This window comes from Scyliorhinus torazame, chromosome 14, assembly GCF_047496885.1.
Source record: "Scyliorhinus torazame isolate Kashiwa2021f chromosome 14, sScyTor2.1, whole genome shotgun sequence".
Taxonomy (NCBI): domain Eukaryota; kingdom Metazoa; phylum Chordata; class Chondrichthyes; order Carcharhiniformes; family Scyliorhinidae; genus Scyliorhinus; species Scyliorhinus torazame.
Window position 1 is genome coordinate 58,119,694 of NC_092720.1, and position 24,335 is coordinate 58,144,028.

General features: G+C 45.8%; 2 protein-coding genes across 12 annotated transcripts in view; both read left to right on the top strand.

Moving 5' to 3' along the window:
* Positions 1-3,409, top strand: part of LOC140389755 (eukaryotic translation initiation factor 4 gamma 1-like) — a 163,418-nt gene extending 160,009 nt beyond the window's left edge. For all 11 annotated transcript variants that reach the window (XM_072474244.1, XM_072474243.1, XM_072474238.1 and 8 more), the window contains one exon: positions 2,406-3,409. In XM_072474244.1, the coding sequence (XP_072330345.1) occupies positions 2,406-2,587 (182 nt within the window). In that variant the 3' untranslated portion in view covers positions 2,588-3,409. The remainder of the gene's footprint in view (positions 1-2,405) is intronic.
* Positions 3,410-5,589: 2,180 nt separating this feature from the next.
* LOC140389030 (eukaryotic translation initiation factor 4 gamma 1) overlaps positions 5,590-24,335 on the top strand; it is a 44,093-nt gene continuing 25,347 nt past the window's right edge. The window contains exons 1-5 of the mRNA XM_072473196.1: positions 5,590-5,619; positions 10,107-10,290; positions 13,577-13,680; positions 13,789-13,894; positions 22,354-22,444. Coding sequence (XP_072329297.1) covers positions 5,590-5,619; positions 10,107-10,290; positions 13,577-13,680; positions 13,789-13,894; positions 22,354-22,444 — 515 coding nt within the window. The remainder of the gene's footprint in view (positions 5,620-10,106; positions 10,291-13,576; positions 13,681-13,788; positions 13,895-22,353; positions 22,445-24,335) is intronic.

Below are 24,335 nucleotides of genomic sequence, written 5' to 3' on the forward strand. Positions count from 1 at the left end.
CTCTCTCTCTCTCTCCCCCCCCCAGTGCCATCTGAGGATAGACCTAAAAAACAGAACTTCAAACAATACAGTTTTATGGGTGTCTTACTCCGTAGTGATGTTAGACTCTTTTGGGTTTCCTTCCACCTCCATAGTAAACAGCTGATTACTTTTGAAAACTCATGAAAACACGTTTGAGATTTCTAGCTTGGTATGTAATGCATTTTTACATGGACATTTGCATTGTAATGCCATCCACATGCTTTCAAGCTTGGGTTTTGTTTGGTCAGTGTAAGATGAGATATTTTTGCTACTATGACTTGGCATAACTCCATTCTGATTGATCAAATGTCTTAACTGGCTGCTAGATGTTGATAGAGCTTTGATCTGCTTCCTGGCACTGCAACCCCCACCCTCCACCAAGTTTTCTAGCATAAAATTGGCAGCTGTACTTCACTGCTGCCTCACGGCGCCAGGGACCCTGGTTTGATTCTGGCCTTTGGTGACGGGTGACTGTGTGACATTTTCACATTCTCCTTCTGTCTGCATGGGTTTCCTCCGGGTGCTCTAGTTTCCTCCCATAGTCCGAAGATGTGCAGGAGATGGATTGGCCATGATCAATACGCAGGTTCATAGAATCGCTACAGTACAGAAGGAGGCCATTCCCGGCCCATCGAGTCTGCACTGACCCTTTCAAGCAGCATCCTACTTAAGCCCACACCTCCACCTAACCCAGTAACCCCACCTAACCGTTTTGACCCTAAGGGGAAATTTAGCGTGGCCAATCCACCTAACATGTACATCTTTGGACTGTAGGAGGAAACCGGAGCACCCGGAGGAAACCCACGGAGAGAAAGTGCAAACTCCACACCGACAGTTATCCGAGGTTGTAATTGAACCCGGGACCCTGGAGTTGAGGCAGCAGTGCTAGCCACAGTGGCGGGATACAGGGATAGGGCAGGAGAATGGGATATGCAGTGGGACAGGTAGTTTTGAGGAAGCGGGGGGCTGCAGAAGGATCTGGACAGGCTAGGAGAGTGAACAAAAGTGGCAGATGAAATACAATGTGAAAGTGTGAGATTATGCATTTTGGTAGCAAGAATGGAGGCATAGACAATTTTCTAAATGGGAAAAGGCTTGGGAAATAAGCACAAAGGGATTTGGAGTCTCTTAAGATTCTCTTAAGGTGAACGTGCAGGCTCAGTCGGCAATTAGGAAACAAATGCAATGTTAGCATTCATGTTGAGAGGGCTAGAATAAAATACAGGGATGTACTTCTGGGGCTGTATACAGCTCTGTTCAGACCCCAATTGGAGTTTTGTGAGCAATTTTGGCCCTGTATCTAAGTAAGGATATGCTGGCCTTGGAAAGGGTCCAGAGGAGGTTCACAAAATTGATCCCTGCAATGACGAGCTTGTCATGAGGAGTGATGTCGTTGAGAACTCTAGGTCTGTACTCATTGGAGTTTAGAAAGATGAGGGGGGATCTTATTGAACCTTGCAGGATACTGCAAGGCCTGAATGGGGTGGATGTGGAGAGGATGTTTCCACTTATAAGAAAAACTGGAACCCAAAGCCTCGGACTGAAGAGATAATCCTTTAAAGCAGAGATGAGGAGGAATTTCTTCAGCCTGAGGGTGATGAATCTGTGAAACTCTTTGCCACAGAAGGCTGTGGAGGCCAAATCACTGAATGTCTTGAAGACCAAGATAAATAGGTTCTTGATTAATAAGAAGATCAGCGATTATGGGGAGACGGCAGGAGATTGGGGATGAGAAACGTAGCCATGATTGAATGGCGGAGCAGACCCGATGGGCTGAATGATCCAATTCTGTTCCTATGTCTTATGGGTGCTCTTTCAGAGGGTCGGTGCAGACTCAAGGGCCTGCTTCAGCACTGGAGGGATTCTATAATCTCTTTGAACAAATGTTTGAAGGATCACTTTGAAGGATAGAACATTCAGTGAAAGATGTTAATGTGGACCAAAAGTTCCAGATGTTTGAAACATTTCCTTTTCAAACTTCACAAATATGATTGAGCATTCATGGAATTATAGGTTCTGTTTGTAGAATGCTTTTCTGCAGTCATAAATTCCATCCCAGTTTGATTCTTGGTCTTTCATGGAACGTTAGACTTTGGGTCTGCGTGCCCTTCTTTTCCAGGAAAAAACGGGTATGTTTTCTTTCCTTTTCCTAATTTTAACTAAGTAGGCAGTATATTTGGTGCACGTGTACCATCATGCATTGGCATTTCACACTGTAAAGGCCTGCACGAAGATCTGCCTGAATATCAGGCAAGTTGAATATACAGCAATTTTTCTGCAGTTTCTTTGGATACTGGATGTATGTGCTCTTTACTACTGGTACAATTTAGAAATGGTGTACTGTTAAAACTAAAAGATGGACATTTATTTTCTATTCTTTGCAGACTTACTAAGGACATTTTTCGATGTTTTGTATGATGAGGATGTTATATCAGAAGAAGCCTTTTACGAATGGGAGTCCAGTAAAGATCCAGCTGAGCAACAAGGAAAAGGAGTAGCTTTGAAATCTGTCACCGCTTTCTTCACTTGGTTAAGAGAAGCTGAAGAAGAATCAGAAGGCAATTAGAAATCATGATTGGCAGAAGTCAGTCACATGGCAAATCGCATTAGGCAGATGAGAACTGTCCTTTGAGTTTTTGCACAATCAAGTGCTTGGTTCTGAGAACGTCTATTCAATAAACCCTTGGTACTTCAAGGTTTTACCTATTTTTTAACATCAACAGTTCATGTCTAACAAATATAACTATTTAGAAAAAAAATTAGGGCTATTGAGATGGTCCTTAAAATTAGGTGGTTGTCATGGGCATAGGAAAGTGTGGGGATTTTTGATTTTTAAAAATGAATGGTGGATACCTTGGTGTTAAATCACCAACGATGCAAACAAATTTAGGGATCCCAAGGTATATCAACTTGGCTTCCCTATGCTAGATTTTTCTTTTGAGGGGAGGGGCCCCCAGCCCCTGGTCTCCTCTGTTCTTATGCCTATGAGTTGTATAAAAAGCCTTGAACAAGCCTGTAGTGGATTTTAAAAATCAGTAAGAGTTTAACAGTTTAATTAGACAAAACGTAAAACAGTACAGTTCCTAAATGATTCTACTTAATGTAGAACAGTTTTAGGACGGTTCTGTAAATAAATGTTCCGCAATATTGCTAATGTAATGCCATGTTATTTCTGCTGTCTTTGATAAAGTGCAGCAGTGTCTCCTGTATTTATAGAATTCCTGAGTTCATAAGGTGCTTGTAATTATCAACAAGAATGAATCCTTCATTGATTACAGTTTAAAATTAATGTGTAAATACTTTTTGCTTTATTAAGTATTTAATTAAAAATTAATGCCTCTTTTCACGTCCAGAACTGGAAAATAAAGAACATATTGCAATGTAAAAACTTGTAGTGTTTAATTCTACTTTTGCTAATGGTAACAAGATATTTTCCATTGTGAGATAAATCTTTACCTTTCCAACTGTATGTAGAGTACAAGGCAAGCAACAGAAAAAATAGGCATATCTTCTCCTTGTAACTGACAATTGAGATGGAACCTGTAATTGAGTCTGCAAGAGCACCAAGTTCATCCATTGGTTTCAGGATCTTTCCTTGTGCTGTTGATGCAAGTGACAAGTTTTAACCTTTCAGTATTGTAACACTGAACAAGTCGCCATTTGGATTTAAGTCTGGTAATAGAACAATTGACTCAGTTTGATCTTGCCAATTAATTGAAAAGATGCCACTGGATAAATGGTGTTTTGCTCTGGTGATAGCCAAGGGAAAGGAATTGTGATCCTTGGCTTTAGTTGCAAAGCCACTTGATAATCTGCAGTCACTCTTGTGCCATTAAGGTGGCTGTTTCAATTTACCTATACAACAGACAAAGCTTTGATTAAAGAAACTATTTGTTTTGCTTTTTAAATTGCTGTAAAATTCTTTCTTTTAAAAAAAATCTTTTTATTGGCATTTTCAACATTATGTACATTGACATCCGTTTTTATTTATTGTACAGTGTAAAAGAAAAAAAGGCTTTTGTCTTGCGTTACTTTATTTACAAATTGTTGCCGTCTAGTTTGGCCTGTCCCCTCCTCCCCCCGCTGTCCTCCCTGGTTGATTGGGGGGGAGAGGGGGCGGGGGGTCTCCTTCTCCTTCTCCTTGCCCCACACACACACTTACTTTTCTCCCTTCGTCGGCTTCAGCCATGTTCTTTTTGTAGACCCCCTCCCCCAGTGTGTTGTCTCTCTTTGTCCATCTCAGACTCTCCCTTCCCCCGCACTGGGTTGTGCGCCCCTGGCGTTCCTCCTTGTCTTCTGTTTTTACCCTTTCCAACCCTTCCAGTTCCCCCTCTACTGGCTGCTGTTGGCCTCAAACGGGTTTTGGAACAGGCCGACAAATTGCTCCCATGCAGTAAGGAAGCCTTTCTCCGACCCTCGGATGGTGTATTTTATCTTCTCCAGGTGGAGAAATTCCGAAAGGTCTGCCAGCCAGTCTGCAGCTGTGGGTGGTACTGCAGGATTCTGCAGCGTGCGATTAGGGAAGTGAGAGCTAGGGATTCGGCCCTCTTCCCTATGTGTAGCTCTGGCTGGTCGGATACCCCCAAGATTGCCGCATTTAGGCATGGCTTCACCCTTATCCCCACAACCTTGGACATTGCCTCGGAGAAGGCTGTCCAGAACCCGGCAAGTTTGGGGCATGCCCAGAGCATGTGGGTGTGGTTGGCCGGGCCCCTCTGGCATCATTCACATTTGTCTTCCACCTCTGGGAAGAACCTGCTCATTCGGGTTCTGGTCAGGTGTGCTCTGTACACCACTTTGAACTGCGTGAGGCTGAGCTTTGTGCAGGAGGAGGTAGAGCTGGCTCTGCTCAGTGCTTCGCTCCAGAGTCCCCACCCCACTTCTGTCCCCAGTTCGTCCCCCCATTTCCATCTGGCCTCGTCCAGTGGTGTTCGGGCTCTGTCCAGTAAATGTTCCCACCGAGTCACTTTTCCTTAACTGTCCATGGTTATCATGGTTATTTCCTCTAATAGTGTGGTCTCCGAGGCCCAGGGGCATCCTCCTGTCTCTGCGGAGGATGTGTTTTATTTGTAAGTGTCTCATTTCCTGTCCTGTCGGTCGTTTCCATTCCTCCGTTACTTTGTTCAGCGTCTCTAGTCCTACGTTGAAGTCCCTGACTGTCAGCGTCCCCCGTCCTGTCTTCATTTTTTAAACATTGCGTCTAGTATGGCTAGCGGGAATCTGTAGTTCCCGCATATGAGGACATCTTGGTCAGCCCGAAGTGCTGTCTTAGTTGGACCCACGTTTTCAGTGTGGCTGCTACCACTGGGCCCGATGTGTATTTCGCCGTGTAGGATGGGAGTGCTGCCGTGGCCAGGACCCCGGAGGGTTCTATTGCAGGAGGCCTCCTCCATCTGCACCCACTCTGAGTTGGGTTCTTGCACCAATCCCCTCACTCTCCACTTTTGCTGCCCAGTGGTAATGCAGGTTTGGCAGTGCCAGGCTTCCCTCAATCTTCTTCCTTTGCAGTGCTGATTTGGGGACTCTTGGATTCTTGCCCCCCTCCCCACACACAGACACACAAACACCATGATTAAGCTATCTAGATCCTGGGAAAAGGTATTGGGGATGAAGATCGGTATGGACCTAAACAGGAAGAGGAACCTCGGCAGTACATTCATCTTGATCGTCTGCACTCTCCCTGCCAGGGAGAGTGGGAGTGCGTCCTACCTCCCATCGGTCCTTTTTTACTTCCTCCACCAGTCTGGTCATGCTCCACTTATGGATTGGTGTCCAGTCTCTGGCTATTTGGACCCCCAGGTATCGCACTCTGTTTTGGCCCATTTTGAATGCGTGTCCCTCCAGCTCAGCCCCTCCCCTGTTTGGGTTCACTGGGAATGCCTCGCTTTTGCCCAGGTTGAGTTTGTAACCTGAGAAAGTTCTGAATTCTCTTAGGATTCGCATGATTGCTTTCAGTCCTTCCTGTGGCTTTGAGACGTACAGGGCAGATCATCTATTGGTGTAAAATTCTTAATTTTGGTTTCTTTCTGAGACATCTTTGTTCCTTCAACTTGCACTGAGTAACTCTTCGACCGTGGGGATTTCAGTCTTCAGCTCATCTCCCTTTGCCCTCCTGAATTCACAGCTGTTGTCCTTAATCTTTGCGCTTCTCCTATTCTCAGTTGAAGCCTACTTTGACCACTTGTAACAGCATCCACTTCCTCCTAACCTCTTAACTTCAGTCCTTCTGAATCTGTCCACAATAAAAAAAAAAAAAAAAATCTGCTCCCCCAAACCATGACTTCAGTTTTAAATCTATATGTTTTTGCAGGTGTCCATTGCATAACCATCCTTTGGGGACTCCTTAACCCAGTAAAACCTTTATTTGTCATTGCATTTGATCCTCCGCCTATAGCCCATCTTCGGTCCATCAAACCCAAAGGATGCAGATGTGAGCTAGTGTGGAAGACATCTGATTTAGCCACCCATTGCCAGGTATGGCTGGCCCAACTTCCGCACAATCGGGCTACCTTCTCTCCTAAAATTGATAACTACTCCACGGTCACTTGCAAAACATGGTTAACTCACTGAGCTATCCCAATCATCATCCTGCTAACTTTCAACAGAAAGTGCAAGGACCTCATGGTCGGCCATCTTCATCGCCAAGATTAGAACTGTCCATTCAGCTGTTTCTGATTTCCTCCTTGCCCACCAGCCATCTTTGACTCCACTGTCCATGCAAATTTCTGACTGCCCTCAAAACTTTTATCACCTCCAGGAGTCCTTGATCACATCTTCCTAAATCCATGTTCGTGTTTCTAATTAATCCCTAATCGGATTTCCGTCCGTCATGACCCAGCAATGTCCTCAATCAGTCTCAAATGACTTCCCTCGTCAGGTCATTATCCCACCTCATCCGCATCAACTCTGCAAACTTTGATGTGATCGGCCACCCTAATCTCCAGTAATACTAGCTTCCATTGTCTATCTCGGTGATACTGTTTTGATAGTTCTACATGTTCCCATCTGATTGTAGTCGGAATATGCCCAGCAATGGCTTCTCTTTCTGTCACTGTACAGTTACGTGTGTGTGTCCCACAAATCTGTCCTTGGCCTGCTCCACTTATAGCATGGTGAATGTTGTGAACACCAACCACAGACAACAGAATATGTAAGCTTTTATCTATGTTGGTGAATCCGAGCTCAGTTTCTTCAGATACACCTATGCCTCTGTGTTGTTGGACTGCCTTTTTCAATATTAATCCTTTGATGAATTGCAATTTTCTCCAGTTAAAGGTCATTTTCTTTAGGCATAGCCACAAACTAGGTAGTCTGACTATTTATTCACCTGAGGAAGGTGCAGTGCTCCGAAAGCTAGTGATTTGAAACAAACCTGTTGGACTTGGTGTAAGACTTCTTACTGTGCTCACCCCAGTCCAACACCGGCATCTCCACATCATGACTATTTATTGTTTTGGGTTAATGGTTACAATCTAATACCACCTGCCTATGCTTTAGCCCGTCTGCATCATAGAAACATAGAATTTGCAGTGCCGAAGGAGCCCATCGAGTCTGCACCTGCTCCTGGAAAGAGCACCCTACCCAAGGTCAACACCTCCACCCTATCCCCATAACCCAGCAACCCCACCCAACACTAAGGGCATATAAAGTTTAGATATATTGTCCTTTCAAATGGAAATGAAAGAAATCAACTTTTTTAAAGAAAGCTCTTACGATTTGACTAAATTAATTTTGAGGGAAGGATTCCTGTTTTTTTAGCTGTGGCAAAATCAAAGATGTATAAATAGGTTTATGATTCCATTAGAAATTGTGCAAAGCATTTTTCTCCCTCTTCCACCAACCCCAATTATACATGAAAATAAATTACTCTGAAGCAATATTTAAACAAGTCATCTAGAAGATGGCCCAATAACTGGATAACACCGACATCGTGTGACGCATACAGGGGTGTAGTGTTAATGAGGTCAGTTCATAAGAGGATCGTTTAGGAGTCTGGCAACAGTGGGGAAGAAGCTGTTTTTGAGTCTTTGTGCGTGTTTTCGGACTTCTGTATCTCCTGCCCGATGGAAGAAGTTGGAAGAGTGAGTAAGCCGGGTGGGAGGGGTCTTTGATTATGCTGCCCGCTTTTCCAAGGCAGCGGGAGATGTTGATGGAGTCAATGGCTGGGAGGCAGGTTCGTGTGATGCACTGGGCGGTGTTCACGACTCTCAGAAGTTTCTTGTAGTCTTGGACCGAGCTGTTGCCATACCAGGCTGTGATGCAGCCAGATAGGATGCTTTCTATGATGCATCTGTAAAAGTTGGTAGAGTTAATGTGGACATGCCAAATTTCCTTAGTTTCCTGAGGAAGTATAGGTGCTATTGTGCTTTCTTAGTGGTAGAGTCGACGTGGGTGGACCAGGACAGATTTTTGGTGATGGCCACCCCTAAGAATTTGAAGCTGTTAACCATCTCCACCTCGGCCCCGTTGATACTGACAGGGACTTGTGCTGTATTTTGCTTTCTGAAGTCAATGACCAGCTCTTTAGTTTTCCTGGCATTGAGGGATAGATTGTTGTCGCTGTTGAGTACTATTGTGGAGGAGGAGTTGGTGTTTATTCTTACTGATTGTGGTCTGTTGGTTAGAAAGTCGATCCAGTTGCAGAGTGAGGAGCCAAGTCTCCCGACGTCCCCAGAGAGAAACTCAGGGAGTCCGGTAGTAATAACTTTGTTGAGAATTTGGAGGCAGTTTCGCCAGCATTTTGGGTTGGGGGCAGGGTCAAGGGAAATGCCGATTTGGGTGAACCATTTGAGCCAGGGAAGTGTGAATGGTAATTTTCAAAGATGGGAGGAGAAAGGAATTAGAACACTTAAAGATTTGTTTCTTGGGGGTTGGTTTGCAGGATTGAAGGAGCTGGGAGTGAAGTATTGGCCGGAGCACGGGAAATATTTAGATACATGCAGGTTTGAGACTTTGCCAGAAAGGAGATAGAGCTTCCCAGTAGAGCCGGCTTCCACATTGCTGGAGGAGGTGCTGACGACAGGGGGACTGGAGAAGGAATTAGATTCAGCGGCTTATGGAGCTATTTTGGCAGAGGCGAAGGCACCGCTGGGAGGGATCAAGGCAAATTGGGAGGAATAGTTGGGAGAGGGTATGGCGGGAGGGGCTTTGGTGTGGGGTACTCCGGAGGGTGAACGCCTCCACCTCATGTGCGAGGTTGGGGCTAATACAGCTGAAGGTGGTATATAGAGCGCACCGTACAGAGGCGAGGATGATCCGGCTTTAGGGGGTAGAAGGTGTGTGTGAATGTTTGCAGGAGAGGGGAGGGGGGGGGGGGGGCGGGGAGCTGCAAATCACGTTCATATCTTTCGGTTCTGTCCAAAGCTGGAGGATTACTGGAAGGAGGTTTGTAGGGTAATCTCTAAGGTGGTGCACGTGAAACTTGGCCCGTGCCCTTGGGAGGCCATATTGGGGGCGCCGAGGCAGATGTAGACTTCGCCTCATTGATCGCCTGAAGGCGGATCCTGTTGGGGTGGAGATCAACCTCTCTACCCTGTGCCCTGGTGTGGTTGGAGGGGGAGGGGGGGGGGGGGCCTGCTGGAATTCTTGACTCGAGCAGGTTAAATTTGAACTGAGGGGAAGAATGGAGGGGTTCTACAATTCATGGGCATTATACATTATGCAGTTTTGAGAATTGCATTACATCGAACAATTGGGGGGGGGGGGGGGGGGAGAGACACTGTATGTGTTAATGTGACTTTGGGTGATTCCTGATTCCTTTTTGTCATTCGTTTATGTTAACATGCGGGCTAATGTTTGGTGGGAGGATGGGATCGTTGTTTTTGAAATGGGGCTTGGCATTGCATTCATTGCTGATTGTTTATTGTTGGGTGTTAATTTGGGAGAAAATGTGAAAAAGGAGAATAAATATATATATATTTAAAAATCGTGAACAAGCTACAAAATCTGCTATAGTAACATTCCTGACACATTTTGTTTTAAAGTTGACATGCGTTTTTCCAATCTCTCTTGTCTGATGTGATATTTCAGCTGAGGGGAACAATGACATTTTATATTTGGGGATAAAAAGATCACTATTATTTCAGATTTTCAAATGTGTTGATCTCCAGAATAACTGGGTGCCTCGAAGAGGTGACCAGGGACCCAAGACATTAGAGCAGATTCACCGAGAAGCTCAGATAGAAGAACATCAACAGCATTTAAGGGTACAGCAACAGCTTCTAACCAAACAGGACAAAAGGCGAGGTCCTGCAGGTAGCAGTAGCACTGGTGAGTTAATAATGAGGTGATTTTGTAATCTATCTTCATATTCTTCTGGAGCTGGGAATTTGTTTCTTCAGTTTAGGAAAAATTCAAACATTCATGCTTTCATCGGGAAAATTTTAAGTTTACTGTAATAATTAGTCAAATCTCATTGGCTTTTTATAAACTTAAGTTTATTGTTACCAATGGGCATAAGAAATGGAAGTAGCAGTAGGCCACCAGGCCCTTCAATCCTGCCCCACCATTCAGTATGATAATGGCTGATCTATGCTGGCCTCAGCTCTTTTTCTGTGCCATTTCCTCAAAGCCCTCTATTCCTTGGTATTTATCTACCTCCACTTTAAATACTTCTAATGAAGATTGTCCCACTTGTGAAAACATCTCCCCACTACCCTGTTAAGCCCCCTCAGGATTTTATATGTTCTGAACTCCAAGGAATACAGATCCAGGCTATCTCTCTTGATAGAACAGCCCTCTCGTCCCAGGAATTAGCCTGGTGACTCTTTGCACTGACTCCAAAGTTACCATATCCTTTGTTTGCTAAGGGGACCACAACTGTATGTAGTATTCCAGGTGAGGTCTCACCAACAAACGCCCTGTGCAATTGCAAAAAAAACCTCCCTATTTTTAAACTCCAAACCCTTTGCAATAAAGGCCAAAATGCCTTTTGCCGCTTTAATTACTTGTTCGACCTGCCTGCTAGCTTTTTGTGATTCATGCACCAGAACACGCAGATCCCTCTGTACTTCACATACCTGCAATCTCTCTCCATTTAGATAATTTGTCTTTTGATTTCTCCCATCAAAGTGCCTGACCTCACAGTCTCCACATTAAACTCCATTTGCCAGGTTTTCGTCCAGTCATCCAATCTATCTACATCCCGTTGCAGAATCACAATATCCTCATCACAACATGCCCTTCCACCTATTTTCGTTTCATCAGCAAATTTGGAAACCTACAATTCAATTTCTTCCTCCAGGTCATTAATGTAAATAGTGAACAATTGTGTGCCTCGGCTGATCCACTAGTTACACATTTCCACTCTGAAAAGGACCCATTTATCCCAACTCTGTTTTTATGTGATAGCCAGTTTTCATGCTAACACACTTTTACTTTATGCACCAGTCTCTTAGCACTTTGTAAAATGCCTTTTGGAAATCTAAATACACTACATACATCTACAGGTTCCCCTCTTTCTACTCTCTCTGTTACATCCTCAAAAGAGTTTGAGCAAATTTGGCAAACATGATTTACCTTTCATAAAACCACGTTGACTAGGTTTGCTTATATCCAGCTTTCCAAAATGATTAGCTATTTCCTCTTTGATTATTGACTCCAGCATCTTGTCAATAATAGATGTTTAACTAACTGGCTTATAGTTCGCTGCCTTCTGCCTTTCTCCCTTTTTGAACCAGGGAGTCACATTGGCTGTTTTACAATCTTCCAGTATCCTCCTGGAATTTAGAGAGGTACAAAACATTTCAGCCAATGAGTCCACTGTGGCCACTTCCATTAAAACCCAAGCGTGCAGTTCATTGGGTCCTGTCCGCCTTTAGTCTCTTGAGTTTTTATAGTACTCTGTATCCCTTTTGATTGGGATTTCTAGAAGTTCTGCCAGGTTATTTGAAATTGGCCCATCTGATACCTTAGGGATATTTGCAATGTCTTCCACGGTGAAGACTGATGCAAAAAAATTAACAGTCTGCCATTACTTTGTTTGCTGTTGTTAATTTACCAGCCTTGTTTAGTAGAGGTCCCACATTTACCTTAGCCGCACGTTTCCAATTTATATATCCATAGAAGCTCTTGGTGTTTTTATATTGGTGTTTTCTCGCAATTCATTTTTCCCCTTCTTATAAGCTTTTTAGTCTTTTGCTGCTGGATCCTAAAGACTTCCAATCCTCTGGTCCACCGCTATCCCTTGCCACTTTGTATATCTTGCTTTTCAATTTAACATTATCCATGACCTCCTTTGTAACCATGGATTTTGCCTTTTTCTTGTGGAATTCATCTTTTTGATTGGGATATACTCCCGCTGAGCCTTATGGATCAGCTCTTTGAATATCTGCCACTGTTCACCTACGACCTATATCTTGGCTTGTTTACCCAACTCATTTTACACAACACCTCCCTCATACCATTATAATTGCCCTTATTTAAGTTGATTAAAGTCTCCCATGATAATTGCAGTTTCCTGCAAACATGCCCTTGATATTTTCCCATTTATGCTCTGACCTCTTGAGAGGTTGTATTTTGGGGGTCTATAGCCTATTCCCACCCGTGTCTTTCTTTCTCAGCCATTCATGATTTCAACCCAAACTGATTCTTCATCACTCTCCTGCCTTTATATTAAGATTCAGCACTGCTCTGAAGCCTTGCTTGACGAACAACACTACTGCACCTCCTTTCCCCTTTGACCTGTTCTTTTGGTACATTGAATACCCTGGATTGCTGAGCACCCAGTCCTAGTCACCCTGCAATCAAATTTTGTAATAGCTAATACATCATACACCTATATTGCAAACTGCTATCAACTCCTCTATCTTGTTGCAAATTCTTTGTGCATCCAAATGAAGAACATTAAGCTTTAACTATTTACAGTTGTTTACAACTCTGGATTTGCTCTTTTAAACCTTCTATTCTTTGAGTCCTAGCCCCTCTGGGCTCTTGTATGAGCCATTGGTGCACTATATAATGTTCATATATTATATAATGTTCATATAATCTGTATATAATTGTAGTGGAAATCGCATTTGGAGGTGCTTTTTATGCATTTGTGAGTGCAGACTATTTTGGGTGTGGATGTTTGTTTCTCCAGGACCTGGGATCTTCTAGATGCAGCAGTAACTGTTGTTTTCTGTTGACATTATCACTAACCTACACTCCTACCGTTGACTTTGACTTCCTAATTTTCTAAGCAACTGAACCCTCACCCCCACTCATTTTTTTAGTTTATGGAATACATATCAATTTGGCGATTTCTTTCCAGAATATTTTATAATAATGGATCCTCACAGTTTGGATAGTTAAATTAATCAGCAATCTTTGCTATTGGATACACTGTTTAACATTCACAGATCTTCAAATTAGTTGGTATTAAAATTTTGACATTCCCGACCACTTCTAGTGGCAGCATCGTTGTACATTGCTGATCTCGGTAAACTCTCAACTGACGGTGGAGGGGCTGTCTCCAACTGGGCATCAGATGTGATTAGATATGACTCTCTCCTCGATTGTTTGTGATTTTTATTTATCAAACATTTTGGAATTTTAAAACTGCTGATGACCATAGGTGGCCGAGGAAGTCAAGGGATTGACGAAGCAGGTTGGAATACGGTGCCAATTGTCAGAAGTAGCAGACCTATTGATACGAGTCGGCTAAGCAAGATTACCAAGGTATGGGATTGTTCTCCCGTTGATATTTAACTTCACAATACTATATTAAATATAAGTAATACCTATTCAGTAACTTGAATTTCTTTTCTTCCTAATTTCTTTAAATAGGCAGGGGCCATGGATTACAACAATCAAGTGCTGGCACCAGCAGGTCGACTTGGTGGCTGGGTTAAAGGAAGCAGTGGTGGATCTGGAAGTAAACCTAATGACACAGGTATTATCTCTCAGATTATAATATTATAACAAGTTGTGCTTGACCAACATAGTAATAGATTCAACTGATTATTTTGATGATGGTAAGATTATTGCCAGGTTCATTATGGGAACTCGCGTTGTTAAAAGCACACTAATGTTCCAGCAAGGAAACCTACTCCAGTAAGTAAACTTGTTGAACATAGAACATAGAACAATACAGCGCAGTACAGGCCCTTCGGCCCACGATGTTGCACCGAAACAAAAGCCATCTAACCTACACTATGCCATTATCATCCATATGTTTATCCAATAAACTTTTAAATGCCCTCAATGTTGGCGAGTTCACTACTGTAGCAGGTAGGGCATTCCACGGCCTCACTACTCTTTGCGTAAAGAACCTACCTCTGACCTCTGTCCTATATCTATTACCCCTCAGTTTAAAGCTATGTCCCCTCGTGCCAGCCATTTCCATCCGCGGGAGAAGGCTCTCACTGTCCACCCTAACTATCAAGAATAGAGTTGTTACCAATGTTACATAGAAATTCTACAGTGCGGCCCATCAAGTCAACACCGATCCATCGGAAGACCACCCTACCTAACCCGTCCTATTCATGTGACCCCACCCAACCTTTAGACACCAAGAGACAATTTAGCAAGGCCATTTAACCTAGCCTGCACATCTTTCGACTGTGGGAGGAACATATGAATTAGGAGCAGAAGTAGGCAATACAGCCTTTCGAGCCTGCTCCGTCATGGCTGATTTCTTCCCGGTCTAAAATCCATCTCCCCACTTGTTCCCCCTTATCCCTTTAACCTGCTTTTTATCAGAAATAGATTAACTCCTTCTTGAATCCATTTAATGACTCCCGATTCCACCGCACTGAGGCAGCGAGTTCCACAAATTCACCACCCTCTGCGAGAAATAGTTCCTCCTCAGCTTAGTTCTAAATCTATAGCCTCTCAACCTATATCTATGATCCATGTCGGCAGTTAAGAAGGCAAATGCAATGTTGGCATTATGTCAAGAGGGCTAGAGTACAAGACCAGGGATGTACTTCTGAGGCTGTAGTAGGCTCTGGTCAGACCTCATTTGGAGTATTGTGAGCAGTTTTGGGCCCAGTATTAAGGGTGGGTGTGCTGACCTTGGGAAGGGTCCAGAGGAGGTTCACAAGAATGATCCCTGGAATGAAGAACTTTTCGTATGAGGAACGTTTGAGAACTCTGGTCTGTACTCGTTGGAGTTTAGAAGGATGAGAGGGAATCTTATTGAAACTTACAAGAGACTGCGAGGCCTGGATAGACTGGATGTGAAAAGGCTGTTTCCACTTGGAGGAAAAACTAGAACCAGAGGACACCATCTCAGAATAAAGGGACGATCCTTTAAAACAGAAATGAGGAATTTCTTCAGCCAGAGGCAGGTGAATCTGTGGAACTCTTTGCCGCAGAAGGCTGTTGAGGCCAAATCGCTGAGTGTCTTTAAGACCGAGATAGATAGGTTCATGATTAATAAGGGGATCAGGGGTTATGGGGAGAAGGCAGGAGAATGGGGATGAGAAAATACCACGAACCGACCCCCTCATCCTTCTAACTCCAGGGGGTGTACAAGCCCAAACAGTTAATCTCTCTTACATCAACCCTTTCATCCCCGGAATCAATCTGGTGAAACCTCCTCTGAGCTGCCTCCAATGCCCCCACATCCTCCTCAAATAAGGAGACCAAAACTGGACACAATACTCCGATGTGGTCTTGCCAATACCCTATACAATTGCATCCAAACTGGACCATCCAGAGTAAACTCACGCAGACACAGGGAGAACGTACAAACTCCACACTGTCACCCAAAGTCGGAATTGAACCCGAGTCCCTGCCTCTGGTGCTTTGAGGCAGCAGTGCTAATCACTGCCACTGTGCCGACCGTGATTAATAATAATAAGAACCCACAAAAGGAAACGATTGAAATGAAAATCAACAAAAGTAAAATCTGAATGTTTCTTGCCTGGCACCCTCTTTTTCCAATTTGATTTTAATTTTGGTTTGTTTTACTGTACTCTAATCTCTTCAATTTGTCCTTTGCTAGCTACTTCCTCACATCATAAGTATGAAATTTTGCAAGGGGTTTTCTTGGTTGGCACCTCTTTATTTGTCAGGTTTGAGGCTGGGCCGAGAATGTCCCTGGTTTGATATGTGGTCCGTCCCAATCCAGGGTCTCTTTACAGGAATGTGCTTTGTGTTGATTTGAGGACAAATGGGTATAGCTAAAATGCCCCAATATTTACTACAACTTTACAAGATAAGGGAGCATATTGAGGAACCTGTCACAGTACTTCCTGCTTAACTGTTTTTCATAAATTGTGCTTTGTTCACTTTTTAAATTTGGCGACATATTACCAGCTTCTATATATCATTGATTGTATATCATATTAGATCGAATGCTGCACAAGAAGTATCATGACTCCTCGCAAAGTGGTGTAATGTTTTCGGGGGCAGTGCATTTCTTTTTTTTTTAATATATTTTATTTAAGATTTTTTGGCCAAACATAACAGCACATAGCGTTTCCTTTACACAGCAATAAAACAATATAAATAACAATGGCCAGTTTTAAACAAGTAAATAAATAATATATGAACAAAATCAAACATAAAACTAAATGGCAACTGCCTTGTCCAAGATAAATACTCTCCAAAAATACAATCCAACAATCCAATATACAATTACATATACCAACTACCTATACATATACAATAACGTCCCTGAGAGTCCTTCTGATTCATCCCCCCCCCCCCCCCCTCCCCCCCCCCCCCCCCCGGGGTTGCTGCTGCTGTCTTCTTCTTTTCCATTCCCTCTATCTTCCTGTGAGGTATTCGACGAACGGTTGCCACCGCCTGGTGAACCCTTGAGCCGACCCCCTTAGAACGAACTTAATCCGTTCCAACTTTATAAACCCTGCCATGTCATTTATCCAGGTCTCCACACCCGGGGGCTTGGCTTTCTTCCACATTAACGATATCCTACGCCGGGCTACTAGGGACGCAAAGGCCAAAACATCAGCCTCTTTCGCCTCCTGCACTCCCGGCTCTTCTGCAACCCCAAATATAGCCAGCCCCCAGCTTGGTTCGACCTGGACCCCCACCACCTTCGAAAGCACCTTTGCCACCCCCACTCAAAACCCCTGTAGTGCCGGGCATGACCAGAACATGTGGGTGTGATTCGCTGGGCTTCTCGAGCATCTCGCACAGCTATCCTCTACTCCAAAAAATTTACTGAGCCGTGCTCCAGTCATATGCGCCCTGTGTAACACCTTAAATTGTATCAGGCTTAGCCTGGCACACGAGGACGATGAGTTTACCCTACTTAGGGCATCAGCCCAAAGCCCCTCCTCAATCTCCTCCCCCAGCTCTTCTTCCCATTTCCCTTTCAGCTCATCTACCATGATCTCCCCCTCGTCCCTCATTTCCCTATATATGTCTGACACCTTACCGTCCCCCACCCATGTCTCTGAGATCATTCTGTCCTGCACCTCCTGCGTCGGGAGCTGCGGGAATTCCCTCACCTGCTGCCCCGCAAAAGCCCTCAGTTGCATATACCGAAATGCATTCCCTTGGGGCAACCCATATTTTTCCGTCAGCGCTCCCAGACTCGCAAACGTCCCGTCTACGAACAGATCTCTCAATTGTGTTACCCCTGCTCTTTGCCATGCTCCAAATCCCCCATCCATTCTCCCTGGAACAAACCTATGGTTATTTCTTATCGGGGACCGCACCGAGGCTCCCGTCTTTCCCCTGTGCCGTCTCCACTGCCCCCAAATTTTCAGAGTAGCCACCACCACCGGGCTTGTGGTGTATTTCTTCGGTGAGAACGGCAACGGTGCCGTCACCATAGCTTGTAGGCTAGTCCCCCTGCAGGATGCCCTCTCCAATCTCTTCCACGCCTCTCCCTCCTCTTCTCTCATCCACTTACACACCATTGAAACATTGGCGGCCCAGTAGTGCTCACTTAGGCTCGGTAGTGCCAGCCCCCCCCTGTCCCTACTACGCTGCAAAAATCCCCTCCTCACTCTCGGGGTCTTCCCGGCCCACACAAAACTCATAATACTCTTCTCAATTCTTTTGAAAAAAGCCTTCGTGACCACCACCGGGAGGCACTGAAACACGAAAAGGAATCTCGGGAGGACCACCATTTTAACCGCCTGCACCCTCCCTGCCAGTGACTGGGACATCATGTCCCATCTCTTAAAGTCCTCCTCCATCTGTTCCACCAACCGCGTTAAATTTAGCCTATGCAATGTACCCCAATTCTTGGCTATCTGGATCCCCAAGTACCGAAAGTCCCTTGTTACCTTCCTCAACGGTATGTCCTCTATTCCCCTGCTCTGCTCCCCTGGATGCACCACAAACAACTCACTTTTCCCCATGTTCAATTTATACCCTGAAAAAACTCCAAACTCCCCAAGTATCCGCATTATCTCTGGCATCCCCTCCGCCGGGTCCGCCACATATAACAACAAATCGTCCGCATACAGAGATACCCGGTGTTCTTCTCCTCCCCTGAGTACTCCCCTCCACTTCCTGGAACCCCTCAATGCTATTGCCAGGGGCTCAATCGCCAGTGCAAACAATAATGGGGACAGAGGACATCCCTGCCTCGTCCCTCTATGGCCGAAAATATTCAGACCCCCGTCCATTCGTGACCACGCTCACCACCAGGGCCCTATACAGCAGCTGTACCCATCTTATATACCCATCTCCAAAGCCAAATCTCCTCAGCACCTCCCACAAATAATCCCACTCCACTCTATCAAATGCTTTCTCTGCATCCATCGCCACCACTATCTCCGCTTCCCCCTCTGGTGGGGGCATCATCATTACCCCTAGCAGCCTCCGTATATTCGTATTCAGCTGTCTCCCCTTCACAAACCCAGTTTGGTCCTCATGGACCACCCCCGGGACACAATCCTCTATTCTCATTGCCATTACTTTGGCCAGAATCTTAGCGTCCACGTTCAGGAGGGAAATAGGCCTATAGCACCCGCATTGCAGCGGGTCTTTTTCCTTCTTTAGGAGGAGCGATATCGTTGCCTCTGACATAGTCGGGGGCAGCTGCCCCCTTTCCCTCGCCTCATTAAAGGTTCTCATCAGTAGCGGGGCCAGCAAGTCCACATATTTCCTATAAAATTCAACTGGGAATCCGTCTGGTCCTGGGGCCTTCCCCGCCTGCATGCTCCGAATTCCTTTCACTACTTCCTCCATTTCAATCTGTGCTCCCAGTCCCACCCTCTCCTGCTCCTCCACCTTAGGAAATTCCAGCTGGTCCAGAAAACACATCATTCTCTCCTTCCCATCCGGGGGCTGAGCTTCATATAATCTTTCATAGAATGCCTTGAACACTCCATTCACCCTCTCCGCTCCCCGCTCCATCTCTCCCTCCTCATCTCTCACTCCACCTATCTCCCTCGCTGCTCCCCTTTTCTTCAGTTGGTGGGCCAGCAACCTGCTCGCCTTCTCCCCATATTCGTACTGTACACCCTGTGCCTTCCTCCACTGTGCCTCCGCATTACCCGTAGTCAGCAAATCAAATTCTACATGTAGCCTTTGCCTTTCCCTGTACAGTCCCTCCTCCGGTGCCTCCGCATATTGCCTGTCCACCCTCAGAAGTTCTTTCAGCAACCGCTCCCGTTCCCTACCCTCCTGCTTTCCTTTATGTGCCCTGATTGATATCAGCTCCCCTCTAACAACTGCCTTCAGCGCCTCCCAGACCACTCCCACCTGGACCTCCCCATTATCATTGAGTTCCAAGTATCTTTCAATACACCCCCTCACCCTTAAGCACGCACCCTCGTCCGCCAATAGTCCCATGTCCATTCTCCAGGGTGGACGCTGTTCTTTTTCCTCCCCTATCTCCAAGTCCACCCAATGTGGAGCGTGATCCGAAATAGCTATAGCCGTATATTCCGTCCCCGTCACCTTCGGGATCAGCGCCCTTCCCAAAACAAAAAAGTCTATCCGTGAATAAACTTTGTGGACATAGGAGAAAAATGAAAACTCCTTGCTCCTAGGTCTACTAAATCTCCAGGGGTCTACTCATCCCATCTGCTCCATAAAGTCCTTAAGCACCCTAGCTGCTGCCGGCCTCATTCCGGTCCTGGACCTCTATCTGTCCAGCCCTGGTTCCAGCACCGTGTTAAAATCTCCACCCATTACCAACCTCCCCGCCTCTAGGTCTGGGATACGTCCTAGCATGCGCCTCATAAAGTTGGCATCATCCCAGTTCGGGGCATATACGTTCACTAAGACCACCGCCTCTCCTTGTAATTTGCCACTCACCATCACGTATCTGCCCCCACTATCCGCCACTATGGTCTTTGCCTCAAACATTACCCGCTTCCCCACTAGTATGGCCCCCCCCCTGTTTTTTGCAGCTAGCCCCGAATGAAACACCTGCCCCACCCATCCTTTGCGTAGTCTGACCTGGTCTATCAGTTTCAAATGCGTCTCCTGCAGCATAACCACATCTGCCTTAAGTTTTTTTAGGTGTGCGAGTACCCGTGCCCTCTTTATCGGCCCGTTCAGCCCTCTCACATTCCACGTGGTCAGCCGGGTTGGGGGGCTCTTTACCCCCCCCCCCTTGTCGACTAGCCATCCCCTTTTTTAATCCAGCTCCTCACCCGGTTCCCACGTAGCTGTGTCCCCACCCCATACCAGCTCCCCCTTCTCCCCAGCAGCAGCAACCCAGTTAACCCCTCCATCCCCCCCCCCCCCCCCCGCTAGATCCCTCACTAGCGTAATTGCACCCCCCCATGTTGCTCCCAGAAGTCAGCAAACTCTGGCCGACCTCGGCTTCCCCCCCGTGACCTCGGTTCGCACTGTGCGACGCCCCCTCCTTCCTGCTTCCCTGTTCCCGCCATAATTATCATAGCACGGGAACAAAGCCCGCGCTTCCCTTTTGGCCCTGCCCCCAATGGCCGATGCACCCAGCACCTCCACCTCCCTCCCTCCCTCCCCCATAACATGGGGAAGAGAGAAAAGTTACAGGGTCGCAGGATTAACAACTTAAAAATCATCTCTCCCCCCTTTTCCCCCCTCTTCGCCCCCCATATTTGCCCCACCACTTTGTCTCAAACGTTCTTTTTTATAACCCACTTATTCCAATTTCTCTTCGACAATAAATGACCATGCCTCATCTGCCGTTTCAAAGTAGTGGTGTTTCCCTTGATGTGTGACCCACAGTCTTGCCGGCTGCAGCATTCCAAACTTGACCTTCCTTTTATGAAGCACCGCCTTGGCCCGATTAAAGCTCGCCCTCCTTCTCGCCACCTCCGCACTCCAATCTTGATATACGCGGATCACCACGTTCTCCCACCTACTGCTCCGAGTTTTCTTTGCCCATCTGAGGACCATCTCTCTGTCCTTATATTGGAGAAATCTCACCACTATGGCTCGGGGAATTTCTCCAGCCCTCGGTCTTCGCGCCATAACTCGATAGGCTCCCTCCACCTCCAACGGACCCGTCGGGGCCTCCAATCCCATTAACGAGTGCAGCATCGTGCTCACATATGCCCCGACGTCCGCCCCCTCTGCACCCTCGGGAAGACCAAGAATCCTTAAATTCTTCCTCCTCGCATTATTCTCCAGCACCTCCAGCCTTTCCCCACACCTTTTATGGTGTGCCTCGTGCATCTCCATCTTCACCACCAGGCCTTGTATATCGTCCTCGTTCTCGGCAGCCTTTGCCTTCACGACCCGAAGCTCCTGCTCCTGGGTCTTTTGCTCATCCTTTAGCCCTTCAATCGCCTGTAATATCGGGGCCAACAGCTCCTTCTTCATCTCCTTTTTAAGTTCTTCCACGCAGCGCTTCAAGAACTCGTGTTGTTCAGGGCCCCATATTAAACTGCCACCTTCCGACGCCATCTTGGTTTGTGCTTGCCTTCCTTGCCGCTGCTCTAAAGGATCCACCGCAATCCGTCCACTTTCCTCTCCTTTTTCCATCCGTGTCCAGGGGGGGTTCCCTTCTGGTTTACCGCACAGTGTTTTTAGCCGTTAAAATTGCCGTTGGGGCTCCTATCAAGAGCCCAAAAGTCCGTTCCACCGGGAGCTGCCGAAACGTGCGACTTAGCTGGTCATCGCCGCACCCGGAAGTCGGCAGTGCATTTCTTAAGTCAGTTCAACTTTTAAATTGTTTATCGCTTGATTTGTGTCTCCTCTTTACCTGCCTTTGATGCAAATCCCAGGATCCCGTGAGCAACTAAAGATCTACTGATTCTCTCTTGAACAATTCAATTACCTACAACTTAACACTGCAATGAAGTTACTGTGAAAATCCTCTAGCGGCCCGAAAAAGTGCCATAGTGTGGCAACTAGAGGATATTCACAGTAACTTCATTGCAGTGTTACTGTGCAAATAAACTATGTATTAATTTCTTAATACTGATGACTGCAGGCATAAATAATTATTTCCTGTTTGTTACTTGGGTGTGGATTCAGGAAGGCCAACCATAGCCACAGTGAATAGATTTTCAGCTCTCCAACAGTCTTCATCTACAGATAATTTTGACACAAGGAGGGTTGTACCCAGGTAAGTTGATGAAATTGATACTTAGCTTTTAAATCGGGGACATTAAAATTTAGAATGTTGCTTCAATTCCAGATTAGAAATGAAATTTAATTCTAAAATGTGTGCTACCTTGTTGAAATTGCTTAATTTGGAAACAGCAATATTGTATGCCTGAAATTACTTGGCAAGTATTTATTCAAAAGCGGGAGGGTGACCGAAAGCAGGAAACTACAGGCCAGTTAGCTTAACATCTGCAATAGGTAAAATGTAAGGATGTCCATAAGGATTGGACATGAGGTTACAAGAGGACAGATGGTTTGAATGAGTGGGTAATGGTCTGGCAAATTAGTATAATGTGGACAAAAATGAAATTGTCCATTTTGGCAGGAAAAAATAAAAAAGAATGTTATCTAAATGGTGAGAGGCAGTGCACCTAAATTCAGACGGCTCTTTCCTAAGTGTCTTAGTGCATGAATCACTAGGATGCAGGTACGGTAAGTAATTAGGAAAGCTAATACCGTTTTGGATACTGTTGAGGGGGACGACCTAACCAGGGGTAAGCCACGATAAACTGATCTCCAGTACTGAGTCCGTCCCTGTGGCTTAGAAGGGAAGGAGGGAAAGCAGGAGAGCAATAGTTATTGGGGACTCGATAGTTAGAGGGACAGATAGACGGTTCTGTGGCAGCGAAAGAGACTCACGGATGGTATGTTGCCTCCCGTGTGCCAGGGTCCGTGACGTCTTGGACCGTGTTTTCAGAATCCTTAAAGGGGAGGGGGAGCAGTCACAAGTCATGGTACACATCGGTACCAACGACATAGGTAAGAGAAGGGGCGGGGATTTAAAATAGGAATTTAGGGAGCTAGGGTGGAAGCTGAGAGCCAGGGCAAACCATGTTATCATCTCTGGTTTGTTGCCGGTGCCACGTGCTAGTGAGGTGAGGAACAGGGAGAGGGTGCAGATAAACACGGGGCTGCAGGGATGGTGTTGGAGGGAGGGTTTCAGGTATGTGGATAATTGGAGCACATTCTGGGGAAGGTGGGACCTGTACAGACAGGATGGTTTGCACCTGAACCAGAGGGGCACCAGTATCCTGGGAGGAAAATTTGCTCCCCGTCTTTGGGGGGGTTTAAACTAATTTGTCAGGGGGCTGGGAAAATGAGCTGTAGTCCAGAAGCCAGTGTTGAGAGTAGTGAGGTACTGAGGAGGGTATCAAGGTTGCAGGAGTGTACCGGCAGACAGAAAGGTGGGTTGAAGTGTGTCTACTTCAATGCAAGGAGCATCCGGAATAAGATAGGTGAACTTGGAGCATGGATGGTACTTGGGACTACGATTTTGTGGCCATTACGGAGACATGGTTAGAACAGGGACAGGAATGGTTGCTGGAAGTTCCGGGGTATAGATGTTTCAGTAAGAGTAGGGAAGGTGGTAAAAGAGGTGGAGGAGTAGCATTGTTAATCAAGGATAGTTTAACGGCTGCCGAAAGGCAGTTTGAAGGGGATCTGCCTACTGAGGTAATATGGACCGAAGTTAGAAATAGGAAAGGAGCAGTCACATTGTTAGGAGTTTTCTATAGGCTCCCAAATAGTAATAGAGATGTGGAGGAAGAAATTGCAAAACAGATTATGGATAGGTGTGGAGGTCGTGGGGTCGTTGTCATGGGTGACTTTAACTTTCCAAATATTGATTGGAACCTCTATAGGTCGAACAGTTCGGATGGGGCAGTTTTTGTACAGAGTGTGCAAGAGGGTTTCCTGACACAATATGTGGATAAACCGACAAGAGGGGGGGGCCACATTGGATTTGGTACTGGGTAATGAACCGGGCCAAGTGTTAGATTTGTTTGTGGGAGGGCACTTTGGAGATAGTGACCACAATTTGGTGTCTTTCACTATTGCAATAGAGAGGGTTA